General features: G+C 43.2%; 1 protein-coding gene across 4 annotated transcripts in view; it reads right to left on the reverse strand.

Annotated features, from left to right (window-relative positions):
- LOC146831152 (uncharacterized) overlaps nucleotides 1-21,955 on the reverse strand; it is a 1,851,363-nt gene that overhangs the window by 1,305,323 nt on the left and 524,085 nt on the right. For all 4 annotated transcript variants that reach the window (XM_085605390.1, XM_085605389.1, XM_085605391.1 and 1 more), the window contains one exon: nucleotides 20,238-20,405. In XM_085605390.1, coding sequence (XP_085461516.1) covers nucleotides 20,238-20,405 — 168 coding nt within the window. The remainder of the gene's footprint in view (nucleotides 1-20,237; nucleotides 20,406-21,955) is intronic.

Here is a 21,955-nt window from a genome sequence, read left to right on the forward strand (position 1 = left end):
TCCCACATTTCCCACCTCACAGCTGGCAAGCCCCCCTGCAGCACTACTTAATTGCAGATGCTGTGCAGCCATGCACAGCGGGCGTGCCACTCGTGTGCCGAAGGGAAGCCAAATGCAAGCCTGTCTGTGTCAGTCCGGCCCAGTACCGTGGCAAGCACCAGGGACCTTGCCTCTCGGACACTCCACCACTACGACGCCAGCAGCCTCCTCGCCCTCAACCATGGATGCCATGCCGCCTTGCACCCTGTTCCTGTCGAAACTGCAAATGCACCTTCTGCCACATCAGCCGACCAACAGCGCACCGACTGGCTCAACTCCATCCTCCTCAACGTGCAGACCCTCCACAAATACGCCACAGACATCTGGTACCTCCTCAATGCCACCTTTTCAGACATCGTCTTCTTCATGGAAACCTGAACCCACCTCTTCTCCGGACCGGACATCTTCATTGACATTCCTGACAGCTACTAAATCACCCGCAAGGACCACCTGTGCAGGAGGAGGCATTGCCATCGCCTACAAAAGCACACTCTGACTGACCACACACTCTAATGACCCAACGGTGACCATGGAACACCTCCACCTCCAGATCCGGACCAACCCCAAAACCATCCTCTGCGGCAACATCATCTACAGGCCCCCAGGCTATGGACCACCATTCACTAATGCCATTGTAGACCTCATTGCACCCCAGGCTCTCCCATCCACTGACAACATCTTACTCAGAAAACAAAAGTTCCAACTGGACAACCTCAGTGACCAGAACACCACCCCCTCCTGAGGAATATCACCTACATCGGACTCAAGCATCTAGTCACCGCACCAACCCACATAGCTGGACACACGCTCTAGCACGTCTTCTCCGCCAGCATGAACTTCAACTAAAGCCACACAACTGGATTCTCCTGGACCGACCATCATTGTATACATCACGTCTTCACCATGCCCACCGTACACCACCGTCATCATTGTTCCCCCTCGCAGATGGATCAAGGCCACCGAAGAACTTCTCATCAACTCCCTCAGCACCATCACTCCGCAAACGCTTATAGACGACAACACTGCAGCGCGCAACCTCCACCGATGGATCTCCAACTGCACCGACACCCTGGACCCTTCAAGAAAAGACCAGGCAAACAACACTCCAAGAAGGCCAACTGGTTCACTCCCACCCTTCACTAGACCAGAAGCACCTGCAGACCTCTCGAGAAGTGATGGAGCCACAACATCAATCAACTCTGCAACACAGTCAACCTTGCACCATGGCAGTCATTGTGCACCAGCATAGGGAAAAAAGACAGGGGGGCTTATTCATGAGCCCCTTCTGACAGTTTCACCCCGCCAGTGTGTCATTTCCTTGACGTACTTGCAGTGTGATTCTTGCACCTCGTTGCACTGTATTTCTAAAGTGACACATCAAGGCATATGTTTGACATCGTGAAGTCCTGTGCCACATTATAGCTGCATCAGGTATGATGTATGGAGGAAGGGCGTTCCCACGCAACAAAACCTCATAGGAGTGGTGCAGTGAAATCCATCAGAATTCACTGCAAATATTGTAGGATGCCACTGCATCAGCACCTCATGGCAGGCTTAAGGGTGACGCAGTGCCACAGGGTTAGGCTAACCCCATGCATTGCTGGAATTGTGTCATGCTTGTGACACAACTGCAGCAATGCGTGACTTTAGATACGTCAGGATTCCAGACGTATCTGTCATTAATTGTGACATGGAGCACCATATCAATCAATCAATCAATCATAGCATTTGTAAAGCGCACTACTTACCCGCGAGGGTCTCAAGGCGCTAGGGAGGGGGAATGCTGGTACTGCTCGGAAAGCCAGGTCTTGAGGAGTCTTCTGAAGGTCTGCAGGTCTTGGGTCTTCCGTAGGTGGATGGGGAGGGTGTTCCAGGTCTTGGCGGCGAAGTGGTAGAACGATCTGCCACCGGAGGTCGCTTTTTGGATGCGGGGAACTGTGGCGAGGGTGAGGTCGGCTGAGCGGAGCTGGCGGGTGGGGGTGTAGAAGCTGAGTCGTCTGTTGAGGTATGCTGGACCAGTGTTGTGGAGTGCCTGGTGTGCGTGGGTGAGGAGCTTGAAGGTTATCCTCTTGTTGATGGGGAGCCAGTGCAGGTCTCTCAGGTGGGGTGTGATGTGGCTGCGGCGAGGGATGTTGAGGATCAGGCGTGCAGAGGCGTTCTGGATGCGTTGAAGTCGTTTCAGGAGTTTGGCCGAGGCTCCTGCATAGAGGGCGTTTCCGTAGTACAGTGAATACAGCGCATCCATGGTGTCGCAAGACGGGATTAGTAAAAAGTGTTGCAATGCTGTTTTGTTGCAGCGATGCAATACTTTTCATGAATGAGGCCCATGAATGCGCCCTATCTTATTGATGGTGTGCATTCCTGCCTTGTAGTTTTGTTGCAGGGCAGTGCAGCAACATTCCTTGCAGTGCTGTCCAGCACCAAAACCTTCTGAAATGAGGCCCCAAGTGTTTGCACCATTTTTAAGACCAGCTATTTTCTGGTCTTAAAAAACTGCCTCTAACTGCAGCTTGAAGCAGTTTTGTTGGTTTTGCACAATACAAAGATTTCCTTGTAAATATCGCGAAGTGAGGCTAGCGGCCGTATTTGCACGGGAACGCCTACTTAGCATCTCATTTTTGTTAACTCCCGCTAACAGAAATGGCGATATTAAAAAATCAGGTTTTCACCAGAAAACTGCAGTTAACTGAGGTTAGTGGCAACTTGTAAATAAGGCAATAGAAAAAACTGCCGTAACATCAAAAAATTGACGCTCCTTGTAATATGACCCTCGGTTCTAAGAGAAAGCCTGCTCAAATAATGGAAGCTCCTCTAAAGCATCAGGCAATGCCCCAGAGAAATGCATTCAAGTAGCTCAAAAATGTTGAAGTCATGAAAACAATAAACTCCCCAAACCAAATCTACAAAATAGTGATAAATGGAGTAAGAAGAAGACACAAAAATGTAAAATCAGATAAAGACAACCATGCAGATGAATCTTTACAAAGTAAGTCAAAATGGCAAAAAATTATCAAAGGAGTAATGGAACAATAAAGGGGACTTTCAGCCTAGGTCATATCTAAAAATACACTGCTCTTGCACCAGAAACAAAACAAGGAAAAGTTACCAGCAAACCTTTCTTCTTGAGACAAACTGAGAGGTCAAGGGCAGTGTCAGTGATATCCCACAATGGTATACTCCAGTGCTTCTAATCCTCCTGGTACTCTTTTGGGAGACGCCAGTCAGATTCTGTGCCTTTGCTTACTGCTACGACATTGAGTAACAAAAGCTTCTTGATGCAAGTGTAAACACTCCTGGAGTCTCTTGTACGGCCCTGAGGTTCACAAGCCGGCCTCCAGGCACAAGTTCTCTCCCCAGCCAAGGTTCTTCCAAGGTCCAATCGCAAATGGTCAGCAGGACCTTCTTCAGAGCAGAAAGCACCTTTGGCCTCTTGTGTCTCTTTAGCAGCAACAGGAGACCGACCACTTAATCCGTGAAGAACATTTCTAATCTAGGTGACAGAAGACACCTCACTCCCTCACTCTTCTTTCCCCAGCAGCCAGACAGAATCTTCTTTCCTTTTTTGTCAGAGGTTTCATTCCAGTTCCAAAAATATTCTGAGGATGTGGTAGTGAGGTGCCAGTTTGATAATGTGCATTATCAAGTGATTGGAGAATTCCTTCCGCACAATATCATTTTCTCACAAATCCCACATCTTCCTTTGTTTAGCATTTCCACTTTTGGTTAAATGCAAACCTTCCCAGGAGCCCTAAAAATGGCTCCAGGCCATATGTTTTTGTGGGTGGTGTAAATAGACACTGCATCTATATTTAAAATGTTACGTGCTCATCACTGGTGTAATATCTTCACCATCTACTGTGACCTTACAGGACAGTTAAGTAGATCAAATTGGTTAACCCCATATTAATAGTACCATTGTAGAGGCAGCAGACATGCACTATGGTACTATAGTAGCGATGTCATAGTGCACAGAAACGTAACCAGCAAAGATATGGGCCTAAAAAACACAAAAATATGGGGTGACCATGCAGAAAAGGCATATTCTATACACATGGTAGCCCTAGCCAAGCCAGAATAGACTAGTCAATTTTCTGATGGGCTTCCCAGCTCAGGAATTAGAACACAAAGAATCTGCTGCCTCGCCACATGTCTGTTCTATCCCCTCTGAAATTACCAATATCCATCTGTCAAGATCTGCCCTACCTAAAAATCCTGTACTTAGGAACTCCTTCTCCTCTGCAGATCCAACCTGTGAAAGGACTAACCTTAGCCTACTCATAAATGCATCCCAGTATGTGAACAGCACCACAATGGTTATGTGGCCCATTCCGCCTCCTGTGTCAGATTCCTATCCCCAACCAAGGGTCAGTTCTGTCCACAGGGCGACCAACAAGCAAAGATAACTAACAGCCCTCAGTCTGCTGCACCAGCTCACTGGCCATACACTCACAAGTAAATGTTCTGTCTCATGGCTAAGCCATCCAGATCAGAGTCAGGCACAGGGCCTAAAACATTCTTCTCACCTGTTTTCAAACAGATTCTCCCCCCGCCCCGATTTCCACCTTCCTGTTTACCTGAAATAAAATAGGTCTCTCTCCCCTAGTCATAAGTTTGGGCCCTTAAAGGGTTCTAATTTTTACCCTTCAGATCAGGGCCTGACCCACAATTCTTGTGATCACCCGAGTACCTTGTTGGACACTCTGGTTCTGAGCGAAAGGTCAGCATCTTTCCAAAGCGCTTGTGGAAGTAGTAATTTTAGAATCAATCAGGTCCTGGTGCAACTCTGTAAAAAAATTACGTAAAAGTGCTCTGGAATAACAAATTAGACAGGCCATTATAGTTTGTTACTTGACTACCCTTTAGCCATCGTTCTCTTGCCTTCAATGACTTATCCACAAAATCTTGCCAACACTTATGTGTCTGATTTGGATTCTCTCTAGATTTTGCACAATATTTTAGGACTGAGGCCAAAAATGCAAAGCAGGATGGCCTTTTTGGGTTGATACTGAATTGCTTATATTCCCACAGGTCCAAAATCATGTCCCTCCCTTAGTAGGCACATGCCTATACAAGCAAACTCCTAAGCCTTCCTATCTTTGATATGTGTAAGAAATCGGGTTGTTGTTTGACTGGGGTGTGAGCACTGGCCATGCAGCAACCACAATCCTAGTCAGGGTAACGCACAAAAGTCTCAGAGAGGAGGTGACGGGAGATATAGTTGATACCAATGCCTGTATAGGGCGGGAAATTTCCAGACATATGAGTCATCTCTATACTGAAGATACTTTTCCTGGGACGATCAGTATTGAAGGTTTCTTCAAGGATATTGAACTATCGAATCTAAGTGATGATCAGAAGAGGGTGTTATCGGTTGAGATAGCAGAAGAAGAGATTAGACAGCAGCTCAAGAAAATGGCGAGAGATAAGGCCGCAGGGCCTGATGGCCTTCCAACTGAGATCCATCATTGCCTCTCGGATGAAGTAATACCTGCACTAAAGGAGTTGTTCAATCTAATTTTAAAAGACGGAGAAGATCCACCATCAAGTTGGGCAGAGGCAACAGTAACATTAATTTTGAAACCGAATAAGGACCCCATGCTGGCTGACTCATATAGGCCCATATCTTTATTGAATACCGATTACAAAGTTTTTGCTGGTGTATTAGCTACTAGGATTGCCATGGTTATTAAGTATATTATACACAATGACCAGAAAGGCTTTATTCCAGGGAGGCAGCTTAACGAACTAACCATCTTAATACTTGGAGTAGTAGATTTGGCAGAGACATTTAAATTACCCGTGATGGTCGTGGCAGTAGATGCTGCCAAGGCCTTTGACCAGGTACATTGGCCATACCTCTGGGAGGTCTTAAAGAGATTTGGATTTCCAAGTAATTTAATTAAAGCTGTCCAACTCTTGTATCGCTTACCTAGAGCAAGAGTGCTTGTAAATGGTGAGTTGACTGATTGGTTCAGCATCTCTTGTGGAACGAGACAGGGATGTCCTTTATCCCCCCTTCTGTTCGATATGTATATTGAACCATTAGCAATATGGATTAGAAAGGATACTGCTATCGTTCCGTTTAGATATAGAAATTTTGAGATTAAGATAGCCCTTTATGCCGATGATCTTCTACTTTATACCCAGAACCCACAGGTGTCTATTCCCTTATTAATGGCCAAAGCTGAAATATTTGGGAAACTTTCAGGATATAAGTTAAACACAAATAAAACTATAATTATGGAATGGAACCAACCTAAGCAACAGCCGTTGGCAAAATTGAGCATGCGCTATCTTGGCATTATTGCAACTCAGAAATTGGCAGATGTTACCACGGTGAATTGGAAAAGGATCAGCCAGGATATAGAGAGACTGTTGGTGAGATGGACAAATCTACCTTTGAACTTATATGGAAGGGTAAATCTTATTAAGATGGTGATCTTGCCCAAAATTACCCATTTTTGTTTAATTCTATACCTTTATTATTTGACAAAAGAGAGATAGCTAAGCTTCAGGGAAGGCTAGCCAGTTTTATTTGGGCCTCTACGGGTGCTCCCATATCATGGAAGAAATTAAGGAGGAGGTTGGAGAAGGGCGGGCTGGCTCATGTAAATTTGTTGATGTATGGGCATGCTTTTTTCTTCAAGAATTGTCGGATGCTTTTAAGTAAAGTAGATAGTTCTGCGGTAGGAATTCTTTTTGGAGCAATGCTCGGTGAACTGAGGGAGGGCCAGGATCAATTTTTGTTTAAGTTTGGGGACCCCAAGTTCTTCAAAAAATTAAGGTTGAAGATTTTATTGGGGGCATTGAAAGTATGGGTCCTAATCCATAAGAAATTAGGAATTCCCTATTATTCATCTAGGGGCCCGATTTGGGAATCCCCCAGGACCCCTGAGTGTCTGGATGATTCCCTTAGTCTCCCCTTAAGGAATGTGGGTATTTCTTGCTGGGGAGATTTGAAGGTGGGAATTGAGTTGGTTGATAGGGGAATTTTGAATGCAATTACAGGGGGTCAACTTACCAGGTTTAAATATTATCAGTTTTCTGCATGGTGGGGGCGCCAAGAATGGAATGAAGAAGGGGATGATTCCTGGTTAGACCAAGCATTAAAAACTGGCACAGTTAAGAAGGGGGTAGCCTAGTGGTATAATATTTTGATCAAGGCTGAAGACGATTTAGATAGTGATATACAAAACTCTGGGGAGGAGTTATGTCAAATATAAATTTGAGGGAAACCTGGAAAGTCTCTTTTACCCTACTCAGGGAAACTGTCAAACCTGCCTATCTGAAACGTAACCATCTTTTTACTGCGTATAGGGTATATTGGTCTCCAGTAAAATTAGATAAATTTTCCGGGACACACTATGAATGCCCAAAATGTAGAAACACTGCTGCTGACGATTTTCATATGTTTTTGACATGCCCTTATATTGTGAAGTTTTGGTCTGAGGTGTGTGATTTTATTACTGAAGTTATAGGCACTGTAGCGAGGGTAAATCCTGTCCTGGTTTTTTTTGGAGTTTGGCAAAACAATGATATTGCGATTAGTAGGTTGGATGCAAGATTTATTTTTTAAGTAATTCTTTTAGGGAGCCGGGAGATTTGCAAATTGTGGAAGTTGGATGTTCCACCTCTTTCGCTGGAATGTAAAAAAAGTAAACAGGACCTGTTATGTGATGCTATTAGTCGAGAGAAAGTATGGGTTAAGTTGGTGGACTGGTCGTAAAAACTCGAGGTCCTATCATTAAGCCAACGTTTAGCCGTCGGTCCTGCTTCCTTCCGTGCTATGGGCACTCCAGGGAAGGGTGGAAGTGGAAACGGCCTCTCTCTTGTGTGGAATGACTCTAACCTGGCCTGGATCACCAGTGAAGGATGGGAGTATTGCCAGCAAGTGAACTGGCATAATGAGGACTATACATTTTTTTTAAAAAAGGGTAACGCACAAACAAACCTCAAATTAACTTGTGCTCAACCACCTGGTAGCTTGGGCCAGAGCAGTCAGGTTTCACTTAGAAGCAATTGGTAAAGTATTTATTCAACACTTCAAACACTAACACAGTGACAACAAACAACAAAAGGAGCCCACAACAGAGTTAGACACATAGAGTAGTTTTCAATGAGTAAAACATGACCAGAATGACAAACATCCAATTAGTAGAACCAGAGATATTGAATTTTAAAGTTTGGATATCTGAGTGCAGGACTGAGACACAAGTTTGGGTCGGCCACGATGGAGCACAGGCCAGCCACAGGGATCCAGTTAGGTCCACTGAACAAAAGTACCTTCAATCTTGGATTACAGAGTGTTGCGTAGATCTAAGCTGAAGAGGAATCGTGCAATCAAGTTGATACATCAGTTCTGAGATCAGGAGAGGTTGCGGTGCAAGGTCCTTTTGCGGTGCAAACACCGCTGTTGGGGATGCAACGCACAGTTGGGAGATGCATCGGTTCCAAAGAGCTAGGATATGGAGTCCATAGAGGCTGCTGTTGACAAGAGAGGCGAGGGCCTGCGCCGAGGATGCATCGCGCTGTGGCAGTTCGTATTGTGATACGGGCTGCAGTAATGATGTGAGTCTTTGTGATGGGTCCAATCCACGCAGCAGTGGTGATGCATCGGTTCTGCTCGAGTTTGTGCAGCACAGGAAAGGATTGCTTCCGCTGGACTGCTTCTGCTGGATGCACAGGCTAGAAGAGCACCTTAGGCCCACTTCCAAGAGGAGAGGATGTGGCCGAACGGCTAGAGTGGTCAACCACGAAGCTGGAGAACCAGGGTCATGTTTCGGCAGTGACGCTCAACAGCCTATGATTCTGGGCAAATCACTTAATCTCCCCGTGCCTAACAGAATGAATGTGTTGGTCGGTAACGCAACTGGTGGTCATGTAAAGCACTCTGATACCTTCGGGCCAAGTTTACGCTATATAAAACTCCGTAAAAAAAGGGGCCAGGACTGTGGTGGCACCACTTGTCAGGGTAGACTCACAAATGTAGGTGTCAATGTGCAGTTGCAAGGTTGTTGTAAGCGTGGTATGTCACTGAGACCTCAGGTCACGAGGCCAGCCAACTAGCCTTTGGAGTCACTCTGGATTCTGGGTTCAAGAGTTGCAGGTCCAGTCCTTCTCACCCGGGCAGCAGGCAGGAGGTCAGCACAGAAAAGGAGTATTGACAGGTCCAGAAGTGTATTGAAGTGGTGGGGGCATGTTATCAAGCCCCTATCGCCACCACAACGTCACTTTTTGTGACGATGTGGTGGCGATAGGGTCAGCTCCTTATTATCAAGGCAGCGTTAAACAACTTAACGTGGCTTAAAGCCACGTTAAGTGGCTTAACGCTGGCTTGATAATAGTGCCCCTTTCACGCTAAACTTAGTGTGAAAGGGGGCGTGCAGTGGGTGTTGCGGTAGGCGTTCCATCATAACACCGATTGAATTAGACACTGCCACCTATTATCAAGGGTGGCGATAATAGGTGGCAGCGCCGAACTTAAGACCAGAAAAATCCTGGTCTTAAGATGGCGAAAAGAGGAGAAATGCTTTATTTCCCCTCTTTTTTGCTTTTTCTATGTGTGCTGCCTTGTGCAGCACACACGGATAAAGCAAAATGCCATGTCTTGTTTATGTACAGAAAGGTGTCCCTTCCTGTACATTAACAAACCTTTTTTAAAAATGCCATTTTGTAACTTACATGTGTGCTGCATGAAGCAGCACACACATAAGTTATAAACTGGCATTTTAGGTTTGTTTATGTGCAGGAAGGGACACCTTCCTGTACATAAACAAACTTACCTGCTCGCAGACACCCTTGCACTCTGGTGCAAGGGTGCCTGCGTTGGCGCCAAGTTGTACAACTTAGCACCATCGCAGGGGGAAACGCGACTCTGCACCATATCCTTGATAATATGGTGCAGCCTCTCATTCCTGATGTGGCGGAGAGAGGCATTAAGCCAAGAATGCTAATGCCTCTCTCCACCACTTCCTTGCTAATATGCCCCATGGTGCCTTTAGTCCATCTTTTATACCTGGCGCCCTGGTTCTGGAAGGTGGAAGAAGCTTCTAGACAGTGGTGGTGATTTGCAAGGAATTCCTTGCCTCCTCTGCCTTGGCTTCAAGTTGGCTGGAGTGAGAAGGCGGGGTCATAAGGCCCTTTGTGTGGAGACAGAACACAGCCTATTCAGGTGTAAGTGAGACTGTGCCCTGCTCCGCCCTCCCATCCTGCCAGTGATGGCCCATCCAATCACATCTCAGCTCCCATTGTGTGCCGCTGTCTAGGAGGAATACACAAATCCCAACTGCCAACTACACCCAGTCCTCTAACCAGAAATAGGCTGCAGGCACCAAATGGCTAATGCGCAAAAACGCTAATTTCTAAAAGTATAATAATAGGTTAAAGTGCCCACAAGGGATTTTGTTTAAAATGAGGCATCCTATTATTAGTTAAGGAGTTTCTTTTGAGAGTGAGTCTACTCAGAACAGACACCACAATGTCAATCGACTGGACCAAGGCATAAATAAATATGTAAAAAAAGCACAAAAACAGGGATATCTTGTATGAAATATATACATTTTTTTTGTATATTTCATACAAGATATCCCTGTTTTTGTGCTTTTTTTACATATTTATTTATGCCTTGGTCCAGTCGATTGACATTGTGGTGTCTGTTCTGAGTAGACTCACTCTCAAAAGAAACTCCTCAACTAATAATAGGATACCTCATTTTAAACAAAATCTCTTGTGGGCACTTTAACCTGTTATTGTCTGATTTGCCCAAGCCTCCAAGGGTATATTGGGTTTTCCCTACGTTTGTATCCAATCTCTAAAATTGGCATTTACCGATTTGCAATTTAAAAATCAGACTTCACCATAAGTTAGGATTTTAAATTGTGATTCCAGAGACATTTCTCTTTCCATTTGAAAATTACTCTTATAAAATGAAATAAGACAATTCCAGTGTTATCTTATGAGAGAGATAATCCCTGCAGTAGTGAAAAATGAATCTAAGAGATTTTCATTACGAGGACATGAAAAAGTGAAAAGTACATATCCTACTTTCTAAATACATTGCATCCTGCCCTCTGGGCTGTCCAGGGCCATCCCTAAGGGTGACATATATACTAAAAAGGAAGTTTTGGGCCTGGCAAAAGGTTTAATTTGCCAGGCCGATGTGGCAATTTGAACTGCAGACATAGGCTCTGTAATGGCAGGCCTGAGACATGTTTAAGGGGCTACTTAAGTGAGTGGCACAAACAGTGCTGCAGACACACTAGTAGCATTTAATTTACAGACCCCTTCACCTTTAGTGTCACTTTGCCGGGGACTTTTAAGGTCATTAAATATGGCAATTGGGGATAAGTCAATATTACCAAAGAGCACAACCACTTTAACACTTGTTAGAAGTGGTAAAATGTGCAGAGTCCTAATGCCAGCAAAACTGAGGTCAGAAAAAGTGGAGGAGAAAGGCAAAAAGTTGGAGGGAAGACAGCCCTAAGGCTGACAGGTCCAACAATATGCATTTACCAGGGAATCTCTTAAGTGTCAAACCACTTATCTGCATCATCCCCAACAACATGAATAGGCACAAGATCTTTAGGAATATTAACCTTTGAATTGCCCCTCCTGCATACCTCAGTGTCGCTTTCAGCCTCTTCACTGGTCTCTGATGCCCTCCTGGCTCTTAATTTCTTTTGTTTATCTTTCGCTCACTCTTTTCATGGATGGGCATGGCAGTCCACTCATCCAAGATCAACTTGTTCTCCTTCAGTGTGAGGGCTGCTGCTGTATGTTTTTCATTAGTGGCGAGGCGGCAGCTGCCTTTCTCTCCTCAGCTTCCAGTTTTATAATCATCGCCTACTCCCTGACCTATGGTCCAGAGTATGTGGTTATTCCAAGAAATGATTTACATCAAAGTAGCAGGTTGCTGGTGTGCTATTCAGTGCTTGGATCGTTTTGGGGTTAGGCTGCATGCTTTTGTCTGAAAAGGTGTGTTTGTACAACCTTAAGTGTTCTTTGTAAAACTTACATTTATTTGAAAACCTTGTCTTAAAGTGCTGTTATGTTCATCATAAGAATACAAAATTAGGATGCTGTCTCTGTAATATAAAGCATTAAGAAGCAAATTATTACTTCATGGAGTGCCTCTCAAAAGATTTCAGCCTTTGATGATATTCTGACACTAAGGGGCTGATTAGGATGGCGGGTGGACTTTTGTTCCCTCACCAACCAAGTGCAAACGGGACTGCACAACAGGATGTCGTCAGTCCTGACAGAAGCATTACAATACGACTGCCACCACGGCAGTTGCAATGCCTATATTTTGCATTGTTGCGGGTGCTGTTGGCTGCAGCACACGCCGCAATGCAAAAATAGGATACATTACATATCCTTCCATAAGTGCCAGGCACCATGCGGTGCCTGTCTTATGGTGCTGGGATATGTAGGGGGGCACCACAGGTGCCCCTCACAACCCACAGCTTGGGGCAAGTGGGGCAGGGAGGCCCACTACAGGCCCCCAAAGTCGCTTTCTGCCTGCCTTTTCTTGACGGGTTAACTGCCATCAAAAGGGGGACGGCAAAGGGAGATTGTAATCCCGCCACCATTGTAGGGAATACAACCCCCTCCGCTACAATGGCAGGCTCAAGGAGCCAATCGAATGCGTGGTGGTCAGTCTTTCTAACCGTCAGCACACCGCCTGTCATTGTAATACGGTGGGTGGGAAACTTGCTTGCGATGGCAGTGAGACCGCCACCAACGGGCTGTCGATGGTGGTCTAACCGCCATCGTAATCGGCCCATTAGTCTCTTTATTAAAATAACCCCTGGTGTTTGCTGAATGATTTAATGTCTGAAGAGTCCTTATTGAGTTCCAGTTGATGGTACCCTTTACTGGAACTGAGTTTTGGGAATATTTTTGCAGTTGAATTATCTTTTTGATAATGTGTGGTCCCGGGTGTCTCTCGATGGCTGTCTTCAGTGGACGCATGCCAACAGAAAGTCTTGCCTTGCCATCTGCATTTCATTTGGGTACCACAACCAGTGGTGACACTTAGGGACTTGATCCTCTTCATTGTTGTGTAATGTCAATTTCTGGTATGTCTTGAAGTGTTTACTTCTTATTCAAACACATGTTGCAAGTGGAATGGGAAGTGGATCTTGAAGTGATGTTGAGCGACTGGGTTGCCAGTTTCGTTAATGTGAAGACAAACTTACAGTTTTTTATTTTTTCTAGCAATGTGAATATCTTGGGATAACCCTAGAAGGGATAGGTAATTTTTGATGGTGTATATGACAGCAATCATTGGTTAGCATCATTCTGCACCGCCGTAGACATGTTAGCATTTTTTTAGCCTTTCAGGAGTACAGTTTCACATATTCTTGCTTCATCTTTGGCCAGGAAGTCAACTTCTAGATTTCAGTGGCACAAGTGAAGTTGAGGACGAATGTGTCATCATGGTTATTTCACATCCTCAGATTGAGCACTAGACATTTTCTTTAGTGGTTGTGTTGAGACCATAAATACATATCTTAGAGTTTTGCAATGCTGACTGTGATTCTCTTGACAAGAATGTTATTTGAGATGTCTTGCAGGAGATTTAAGAGCTGCTGCTCATCTAACCACACTTGGAGATGACTCTACTTCATTTCTCTGGTGTTTCTGTAGAGTTATCCCTTGATGCTTTGCACACTAATTTGTAGTGATTTTCCTTTATACATTTATGGCAAATTTGCATCTATGACTATTTGACATAATTTGGTATACTTGTCAGTATCTGTGGAATCCCAGTGCAGGATGTCTTTCTGTTTCGCCTACTCCTTTCAATCTTGGCATCTCTATCTCCTCCTTTCTGCCTCTACACAACAAAACAAGCTGGAATATATGGTAAGGCAAGTGCCCATGAGAAGCTGTCACCTTCTCAGGAAGAAAAAGCCAGTGGCATAAAAAACCTCCTTGCTGGACAAACTCTGCAAAGAATTGAAGAAAACTAAGAATTCATAATCCAATAGCAGAATTCTACAGGAGCGAAGAGTCAGGATCAGCGAATGGCGGGAGTGAGGAAACAGGTGAAGGAGCACAGCTTTGCTGCTTTGCACCCTCCAATCAGACTGAAGCCCATATACAGGCTAGGAGCCCAGGAGCATGAAGGAAGGTGGCCGCAGGTGACTGAAAAGATATGACTGAAACTCACAGTCTGCAGACATGGATTTGATGTGGTGTCTTCTGGACCCCAGGAAATGTGGGACCACACAAGGTACAGCAGTTCTCAATGGTGTACGGGCAGCAGCGAAGCAGCAACCACAACAGTATGAGATACAAATAGTGCTTGGCTGTTTAACTGTTCATGAGCAGGAAATTGTAGCCTGGACCCATTAACTCTACGATATATTTTATCAGCATATGATTCCTCTATTTCCAATTTTTATGGATGTTTGTACCATAGGTCTATATAAAGCAAGGTACAACATCTTCAGATACAGATATAGAGTGCCTTTTGCTCCAGTTTGCAACCTCTGTCTCCCTAACTCGCTCATATTAGGAATGGCAGTAACCACATCCTAAACCAGACTAGATTACAGTGGAGTGGATCCAACGGTGCCTTCTACCTGCATTTTAGCTATGATCCATCAGAAAATAGTGTTTACATGCCATTAAATACAGTATGATTCACTTGCAAGTCTGGAGTAATCAAGCTAAACCTCAGTGAATAACTGATTGAGAAAGAATAATTATCGGTGCAGTCAGAACAATATAATACAAGGCTGGCAAGATGGTTTATTAACTTCAGTGTGAGCATCACTATCAAGTACTATACCCTGGTTGATTGCAATGACAATGACAAACTTCACAGGCAAGGATTCTGGAATTTGCAACTTTAATTCAGAGCCACAGGTTTTTCTGGGCTTACATACTGAGAATGTATTTGCCATAAAGTGCAGGCCAGTGAAGGTGATGACTCTATAATGGAATGCCTCTGCCACCTGTGGCCTAGCGTAATGCTTGTGAAACTGTTGAGTCATGGGTTCAACAATGTAGATGCAGAATCCATCTAGCAGCAGTCTTTGGAGTCCAGGTAGGAGGTGGCAGGTCCAATAACGTAGGATCCACTGACCTAACCTAATATTTAATCTATAAAAATACAAGAGAAAGTGGGTGAGAATTGAGAAATAGTATGATCCCTTAGAAACACCTTGGGATATGGAGAGAGGATTTCACAACTAACTCAACCTGAAGGGCCAGCGAGAAATGAGTGCCTAGAATGGCTCCACCAGCTCGTGACAGTCCAGATTAGTATTAAGTAATAGCTAAATACCACAGTCATTGTAAATAAGCCAGTAGATGGTTCCACTCTTGACAAGCCAGGATTTTATTGTTAGTGTCTTAAGATTCAGACTATTCATCCAGTTTTAATCACAAATAGGGACAGTCATAAAGAGCCTTAGGAGAGTTTGAATATCATTGGCATTGATGTAGCAGGTCAAGTTAAGGATCTGAGAGAGAGAGTAGATGGATGAAGAGTGGATGGACGAGAGTTGATGAGAGTGGATAGATGATGGATGTGGATTGCTAGTTGGTGAATGGGACTGGCCGGATGTATGAAAAGGGCAGATGGGTGAGAGAAGTTGAGCAAAGCTTGGAGAGAGTTAAGCAAGCGAAGGACGTAGCAAGCAATGAAGGGAACAATGGCAGTTACAATGCTGGATGTATGATTCAATGGTTGATTACTTGAATGTGACAGAAGATTTGTGAATGGATGAACGAATGAAGGAATACATATGGGCTGAGTGATCAGAAGAACATATTAATAATTAAGCAAGGGTGGGAGAAATGGATATATGAATAGATGTAAGTGTGGGATGATAAATAAATACATGAATAGAGGTGAGGGAGGGTGAATAAATGAATGATTAAAAGTATAAAATTGAGCGTGTGAGTAAATGATGAATGAAGTTAAGGAGTGCTTGAAAGATGAATATGTATGAATTGAAGAATGATGGGAATGTAACGCTGTACAAGGATGCATAATATGTTTTAGGAGCTGCAGCACTGATGCATACATTAAAGAATGCTACTCAGAACATATGAGTGAACGCGAATGTAGGATGAGAACTATCATACATGATGAAAGTAAGGAAAAATATATTGTAAAATGAATAAGCGAGGATAACAAAATAAATGGTTGCATCAGTGTAATCACGAGGGATAAATAAACATATGAATACGTGAGAATATATTGGGGGATAAACAGTGCATAAACTAATGAGTGTGAGACAGCATTTATGAGATAACTCCCTTACGAGGAACTTTACGAGGACAGATGGATGAAACTAAGCAGGAGGGTGGATCAATGATAGTTTCAGGATAGATTAATGAAATAATGTGACAGATGTGTGAGATGGATGAGTGGATCTTCAACTAACGAGAGGCATGGTGATGGTGAGAGGAGTGGTGTATCAATGTATGAGACTGATGTGTGAGGATTTATAGAACGGTGGATGAATAAATTAGATTGGGAGAAGACCCTGACCACACAGAACCGTGAACCAAGAGGATATTGTTCTGAAAATGTAACCGTGAAGACCTGTGTCCGTGCATCTGAAATTGGAAAATACTGTCCTTTACTATTGTTTGGGGTGCTACTGAAGAGCAGTTCTCTGAGATAAATCTTGTCAAGCATGCTACACTGTGAGCTGGACTGTACTGTGGAACATTGCCCTACTTGTGCAGCTTCTCACATGAACAAGCATCAATCAAAATCCCAGGACAACTGACACTTCTAGGCGTTAGCATACAATTGTCATCTATTTGTGCAAAATAAGTCTGCCTATGTTTTGTTGCCGGTATATAAGACCTCCTTGTACAAATGTAGAGTGGGGGCATTGAAGTCAATGAGTGGACAGAAAATCCTGAAGCATTGTTCAATGCATCCTTATAAATTATTTTACATGGTTGGAGAACAATGTGCATGCCAGACTGTAAGTTGACTTGGTGAACAAATGGGTGAAGGTTTGGTTATGTGGCTGACATTGCCTTCCCACTTAGAGCTCTGGTCATTAAAGCATTAATTGTTCATAACTGTTTTACAATAGTGGCTCCTTAAAATAGGATTACCTCAACATGAACCACGGTGAAGAGTGCCAGAGTTTAGGACAAGGCTCCAGACAAAAAAAAGAATCATTGAGAGGAAAAATTAGGATATCCTTCTGCTACAGCCAAGCAGTGGTTTCTCCTGATTTGTTGTCTACTAGATACCATTCCAGAGCCAAGCTTGTGTCAGATGAAGTGGGTCACAAGATTTGATGAAGAAGGTCCCCCATCTCAGATGTCTTCTGTGGGTAAAGCCAGCTGATGGTTTAATATGGAGAGAGGATATTCTCATAGTGGGGGCATGAGCCGTCATAGGCAGAAGCTGGTGGCAAGAATCTGTACCTTTTTAGTGGTTGGCAACATGTGATTCTCCTCAAGCAAGAGCACATTTAAGTGCTACTGGCTACAAAATCAACTTGACGGCAGTCTTACATGAATAACTTAGAAAACTAATTATTCTCTGAAATTCGGCTGATTTTCATTACCGAGCACCACCATCGAGGTTCTTAGAAAGCGACTTAATGATTTTTAGTGACCTCTCTGACGCCTGAATGAATATAGAACAGTCCTAGCTGCATACATATTAGGGATTACATACCCACTTTTTTTTGCTTTTCTGGGACAGAACTTAGTGCCAAAGGAACTCTACAGCGGTCTTCAACTACAAACAGATGAAAATGTTTCTGGGAACGGAAGCAAATTATCAAAAAAGTGATTTGAGTGGTCAGCATATTGTCTCACTGTGCCTGTCTTGGGAACAAGACAGTGAATATTAGGATGATCTTTGATAACATCTAGTGCCTCAAGAAAGCTAGATAGCTATTTAAATCACAGAGTCACTAGGTACTGCAAATATATTTGGAGTAGTAGTTCATGAATCGTGAAATTTTCAGCCTCTTTAATTAATTAACAGTAATGTTCCTGACCTCTTGCACCCATTCATCTTTTGCTAAAGAGTCAGCTATTTTCCTGCCGACCCACCAATCGCGTAAACGACTTACATCAAGATTTCTACAGCATAACCTTTTAACCAATGCCCTTTCTTTTCCAGTAGCCATTTGAAAACCAAAAAAGCCAATATAGGAGCAGAACTGATTATGCTGGTTAGGCTTTGAGTCTTAATGTGACTTTGCAGACGTGAAACATATAAATGAAGGCACATAACTTGCCCCAATAGGGAGTAGTTTCCTTCCACGTAGAAAAATGTTGGCAACCAAAAAATTGAAGACGTTAACTTTACTTGCCCCACCAAAGCCCTTGATCTTGTGCTTTTGGGAATAATTTGCTATGGAGAATTAATTGTACTGGCAGAAGTTAATGATGTGCCACAACACTGACAACTGGAGGCTGCCAAAGACTAATTACATTTTTGCAAGTTTTATTATGCATTGAGACCCTTAACTGGCAAAGGTGCACCCTATTAAACACAAAGGAAAGTTCTATTAATGCTCATAGAACTGTTGGGCAATACAACAGATTATATTTGATGACACATTTACAGACTACGTCCTTTTGCTTAGATCAAGAAAACGGCACATGGAAAGCAAAAACAACTTAGAGTGAAGGGCGGGTGGGCCTCCTACAGCAAAATAGAAAAGCTGGGGGATAGCCGTTGTTGGCGTATGTGTAGAGTAATGAAGTGAGTATATGGAAGCAAGAGGTTATGGCAAAGATCAATATCAAGGTGATAGTAAAGTCTGGACACCGCAATAAATTTAGAATGAGTCATCTACGAGTAAGCAAGTCAATGCCGGTGAGTGAGCATGGATGAATTGCTAAAATGATCATGGTTTGGGTATGGGAAAATGAGGTTTAAAGCAGAGGGGCTGGTGCATTTAAGGCTATGTAGTGGGTACAGATGAATACGCTGTTTGAATTATCCAAGGATCACTGCTCTGAAGTAGCAGAAGTAGCCATAAGGTTTTTTACATAATGAACGTTGAGGCATATGGAGAATAGGGGGCATATCTAGATGAAACAGATGTGCTGTGGAAAGAATTTAGGGAGACATTTCACATGGAGATTGGGTAGCTTGACAATGTAGTTTAGCAGGTGCAGGGATAGCTAGGTCCACGAGAAAGAGAAGAGGCTATCAGTGGGAGTAGCTTTTTAAAGGGTAAACAGCTATGAAACAGTGAGGGGCGGGCAACACTGACTCTAAAGCAGTTTACCAGCATTTGGAAACATATGTTCGTCCAGCAGGTTTCGAGTCAGAGAAACTAGCCCAACAACAAAACACATTAAACAAGAAAATACAAGCAAGAGGAAGCACAGGATAACATAATTTCAGACAGTAAATGTACAAAAAAAGACCAATCTGCCTTTCACGTAGGCAGTGAGCCTTGCTGAACAGGTCAGGAACTCATTTAACTAACAGTGTGGCCAGTAGGGATACAACTGGACTAGAAAACAGCATGGTTCAGTAAGTCACCCTAGCTATGAGTAAAGGACAGCACCAGTGGGTGATTGATTTGACCTTGTTCATCTCTACTTGTAATTCATGAAACTTGGATGTCACATAGCATTCCTAAAAAAAATGACAGATTTTTATTTAGAAATTGGCTTCAGATTATTAATATTCTCTATTGCAAATATAAATAGACAAACACGAAAACTTCCCCGTCTCCATTATCTCTCAGCTTCACAATTTAATGGCGCATTTTCATATGACACCGAAGGCACCACGTGGCACACACTTAATTTTAAAAAACATTCCAATGACCTTCTGTGATGTAAAGGGGAAATCAAATTAGGTTAATCGGTGAAAGAACTACTGTACAGGAAAAGCAATCATACAAATGTTACTTACCTCATGTAATTACTACTCGGCCGAAGGAGACCCGTGAAATGGATACGTGGTTGTAAAGGTCACTTGCTATAGCACATTTTCTATTAACGTTTAAATCTGTCCTACCTTGCTGTGTTTTAGAGGCTCGCGCCGCTTCCGCCCCAGCAGGCACAATGCGCCGTCCAACGTTCCATTTCATATTCTGTGCAGAGCATCAGGTCTATCAGGCCCCAGCCCGCAACTTTACACACAATGATTACACTTCACAACCCATCCATTATCTGCAGCCTTGAATCAACGCTTTTTCCACATTTTTTTCCCCGTCAAACAACCGTACCTTGAACTGCACCTCTGCGAGCACATGCTTTAGGTTTGCGCATTCTTGGAAGAGCTCACTGCTCGTGTGTTCTTTAACAATAACTGCTTTCCTTGCTGTATTTTCTGCCGACTTCAGAGAGGCAAGCTCTAATTGTAAATTATTTATGGTTTCTCTGCTTTCATTTGCCTGTTAAAAAAAGTACACGTTTAATTAAAAGTAGGTCTATGCCTGTGGGGTCAGGAATTTGAGAATTAAGTTTATTACGAGCTATCACAAACAGTTATCCATGCTGAGTGTGTGTCAGGTGTGTGAGAGGCCTACTTCCCCTATACAGAACATCTGACATGTCATTTCTTTATTTCAAATTGAGGGAAGCTGTGGTGTTCAAGCAAATGAGAAAAGGGGTCAGTCCTGGAAACTGATGCCTTTCAGGTATCCACACATAAGGCAAATCACAGCCACGATCTTCCATGGAAACGCGATTCTGACAGACTATGAAGGTGATATAGGCCCATATGTACGATAGGAATATGCATTTCTTAACGGTCGAATCGCTATTTTGTGCGGTTAAGACATGCAAAATTGCCTTTCCTAATGTGCAAAGGCCTATACCCCGTCGCCAAAAGCGATTTATACCCAGTAGAAATCTCATTTTGCGATTCGTAAAAGAGGAAATCTCAAATAGGGGTTTCCAATTTGCGAATTAGAAACCGTATGCACATAGCATTTCCTATTTGCGACTGGTCGCAAAAAGGGTAATTAGGAAATGCTATTAACATGGACTTCGGACTTGGATCTGATTCTAACCAGGTGCAAACTTAAACAAGCATTTACAATGCAATAGGTCTCGCAATGACATTGTTTTGAGCTATTGGCATTGAAAATGTTATTGTTTTTTTTCTTCCCTTCGTGAGGCATTAATCAAGTAATGGCGTTGTAAATGACAATGTCTTTTACCCCCTGTTGACCCCCGCAAAGCTCATCAGCATGTGCCCGTCTTAAAAGGAATATCTGACAATCACATCTTAAACATTTTGCAACAATTCTGTAGTTTCACTTCAGTTCTAAATTAAATTGTAAAATAAAATGTATATTCTTATAATATTAGCACATTGAATGCATTCAAATAAAATTTACAAAGCAATAGGTGTCACACTGACATTATTTTGAGCTATTGACATTGTAAATGACATTTTTTTTGGTGTTGTTTGTCTTTTGTAAAACATAAATAAAATGCATCGTAATTTACTATGTACTCTGAGGCCCTTACTAAGAGTATGAGAATATTGTATATGTTGCAGAAACCCTTTCAGAAATATCAGGCCGGTGTTCCTGCATCTGGAAATTTCAGCTGCGAAACATCTGCAACAGGAAACCGGCCCTTATACCCAAAGAGTTAGAAATAAAAGGAGCTCAGCCTTTTGTGAAGCTACAAAAGGAAAAACTGTTAACTGGAACATTTTGAGAAACTGGGTGGATACTTAGAGGTAAATTTGCCAGAGAAATTTACAAGATGCTCCCTTAGAAGCTAAAGTAAGAAAAAAAGCTTAGGTACAATCATTACAATGATGTATTCTGAACTCTGCTATAAATAAGAACTCCAGCACAATGTATGCACTGAAATATACAGAGCCTCATCCTGATACGACTACTAGTTGTTTATTATCAGTTAATAAAAACTATAACTGGTTCCTTATAAAAACAGATACTTGCGCACAGGAAACCAAGCATTGGCA

This window comes from Triturus cristatus, chromosome 5_1 (genome assembly GCF_964204655.1).
Source record: "Triturus cristatus chromosome 5_1, aTriCri1.1, whole genome shotgun sequence".
Lineage (NCBI taxonomy): Eukaryota > Metazoa > Chordata > Amphibia > Caudata > Salamandridae > Triturus > Triturus cristatus.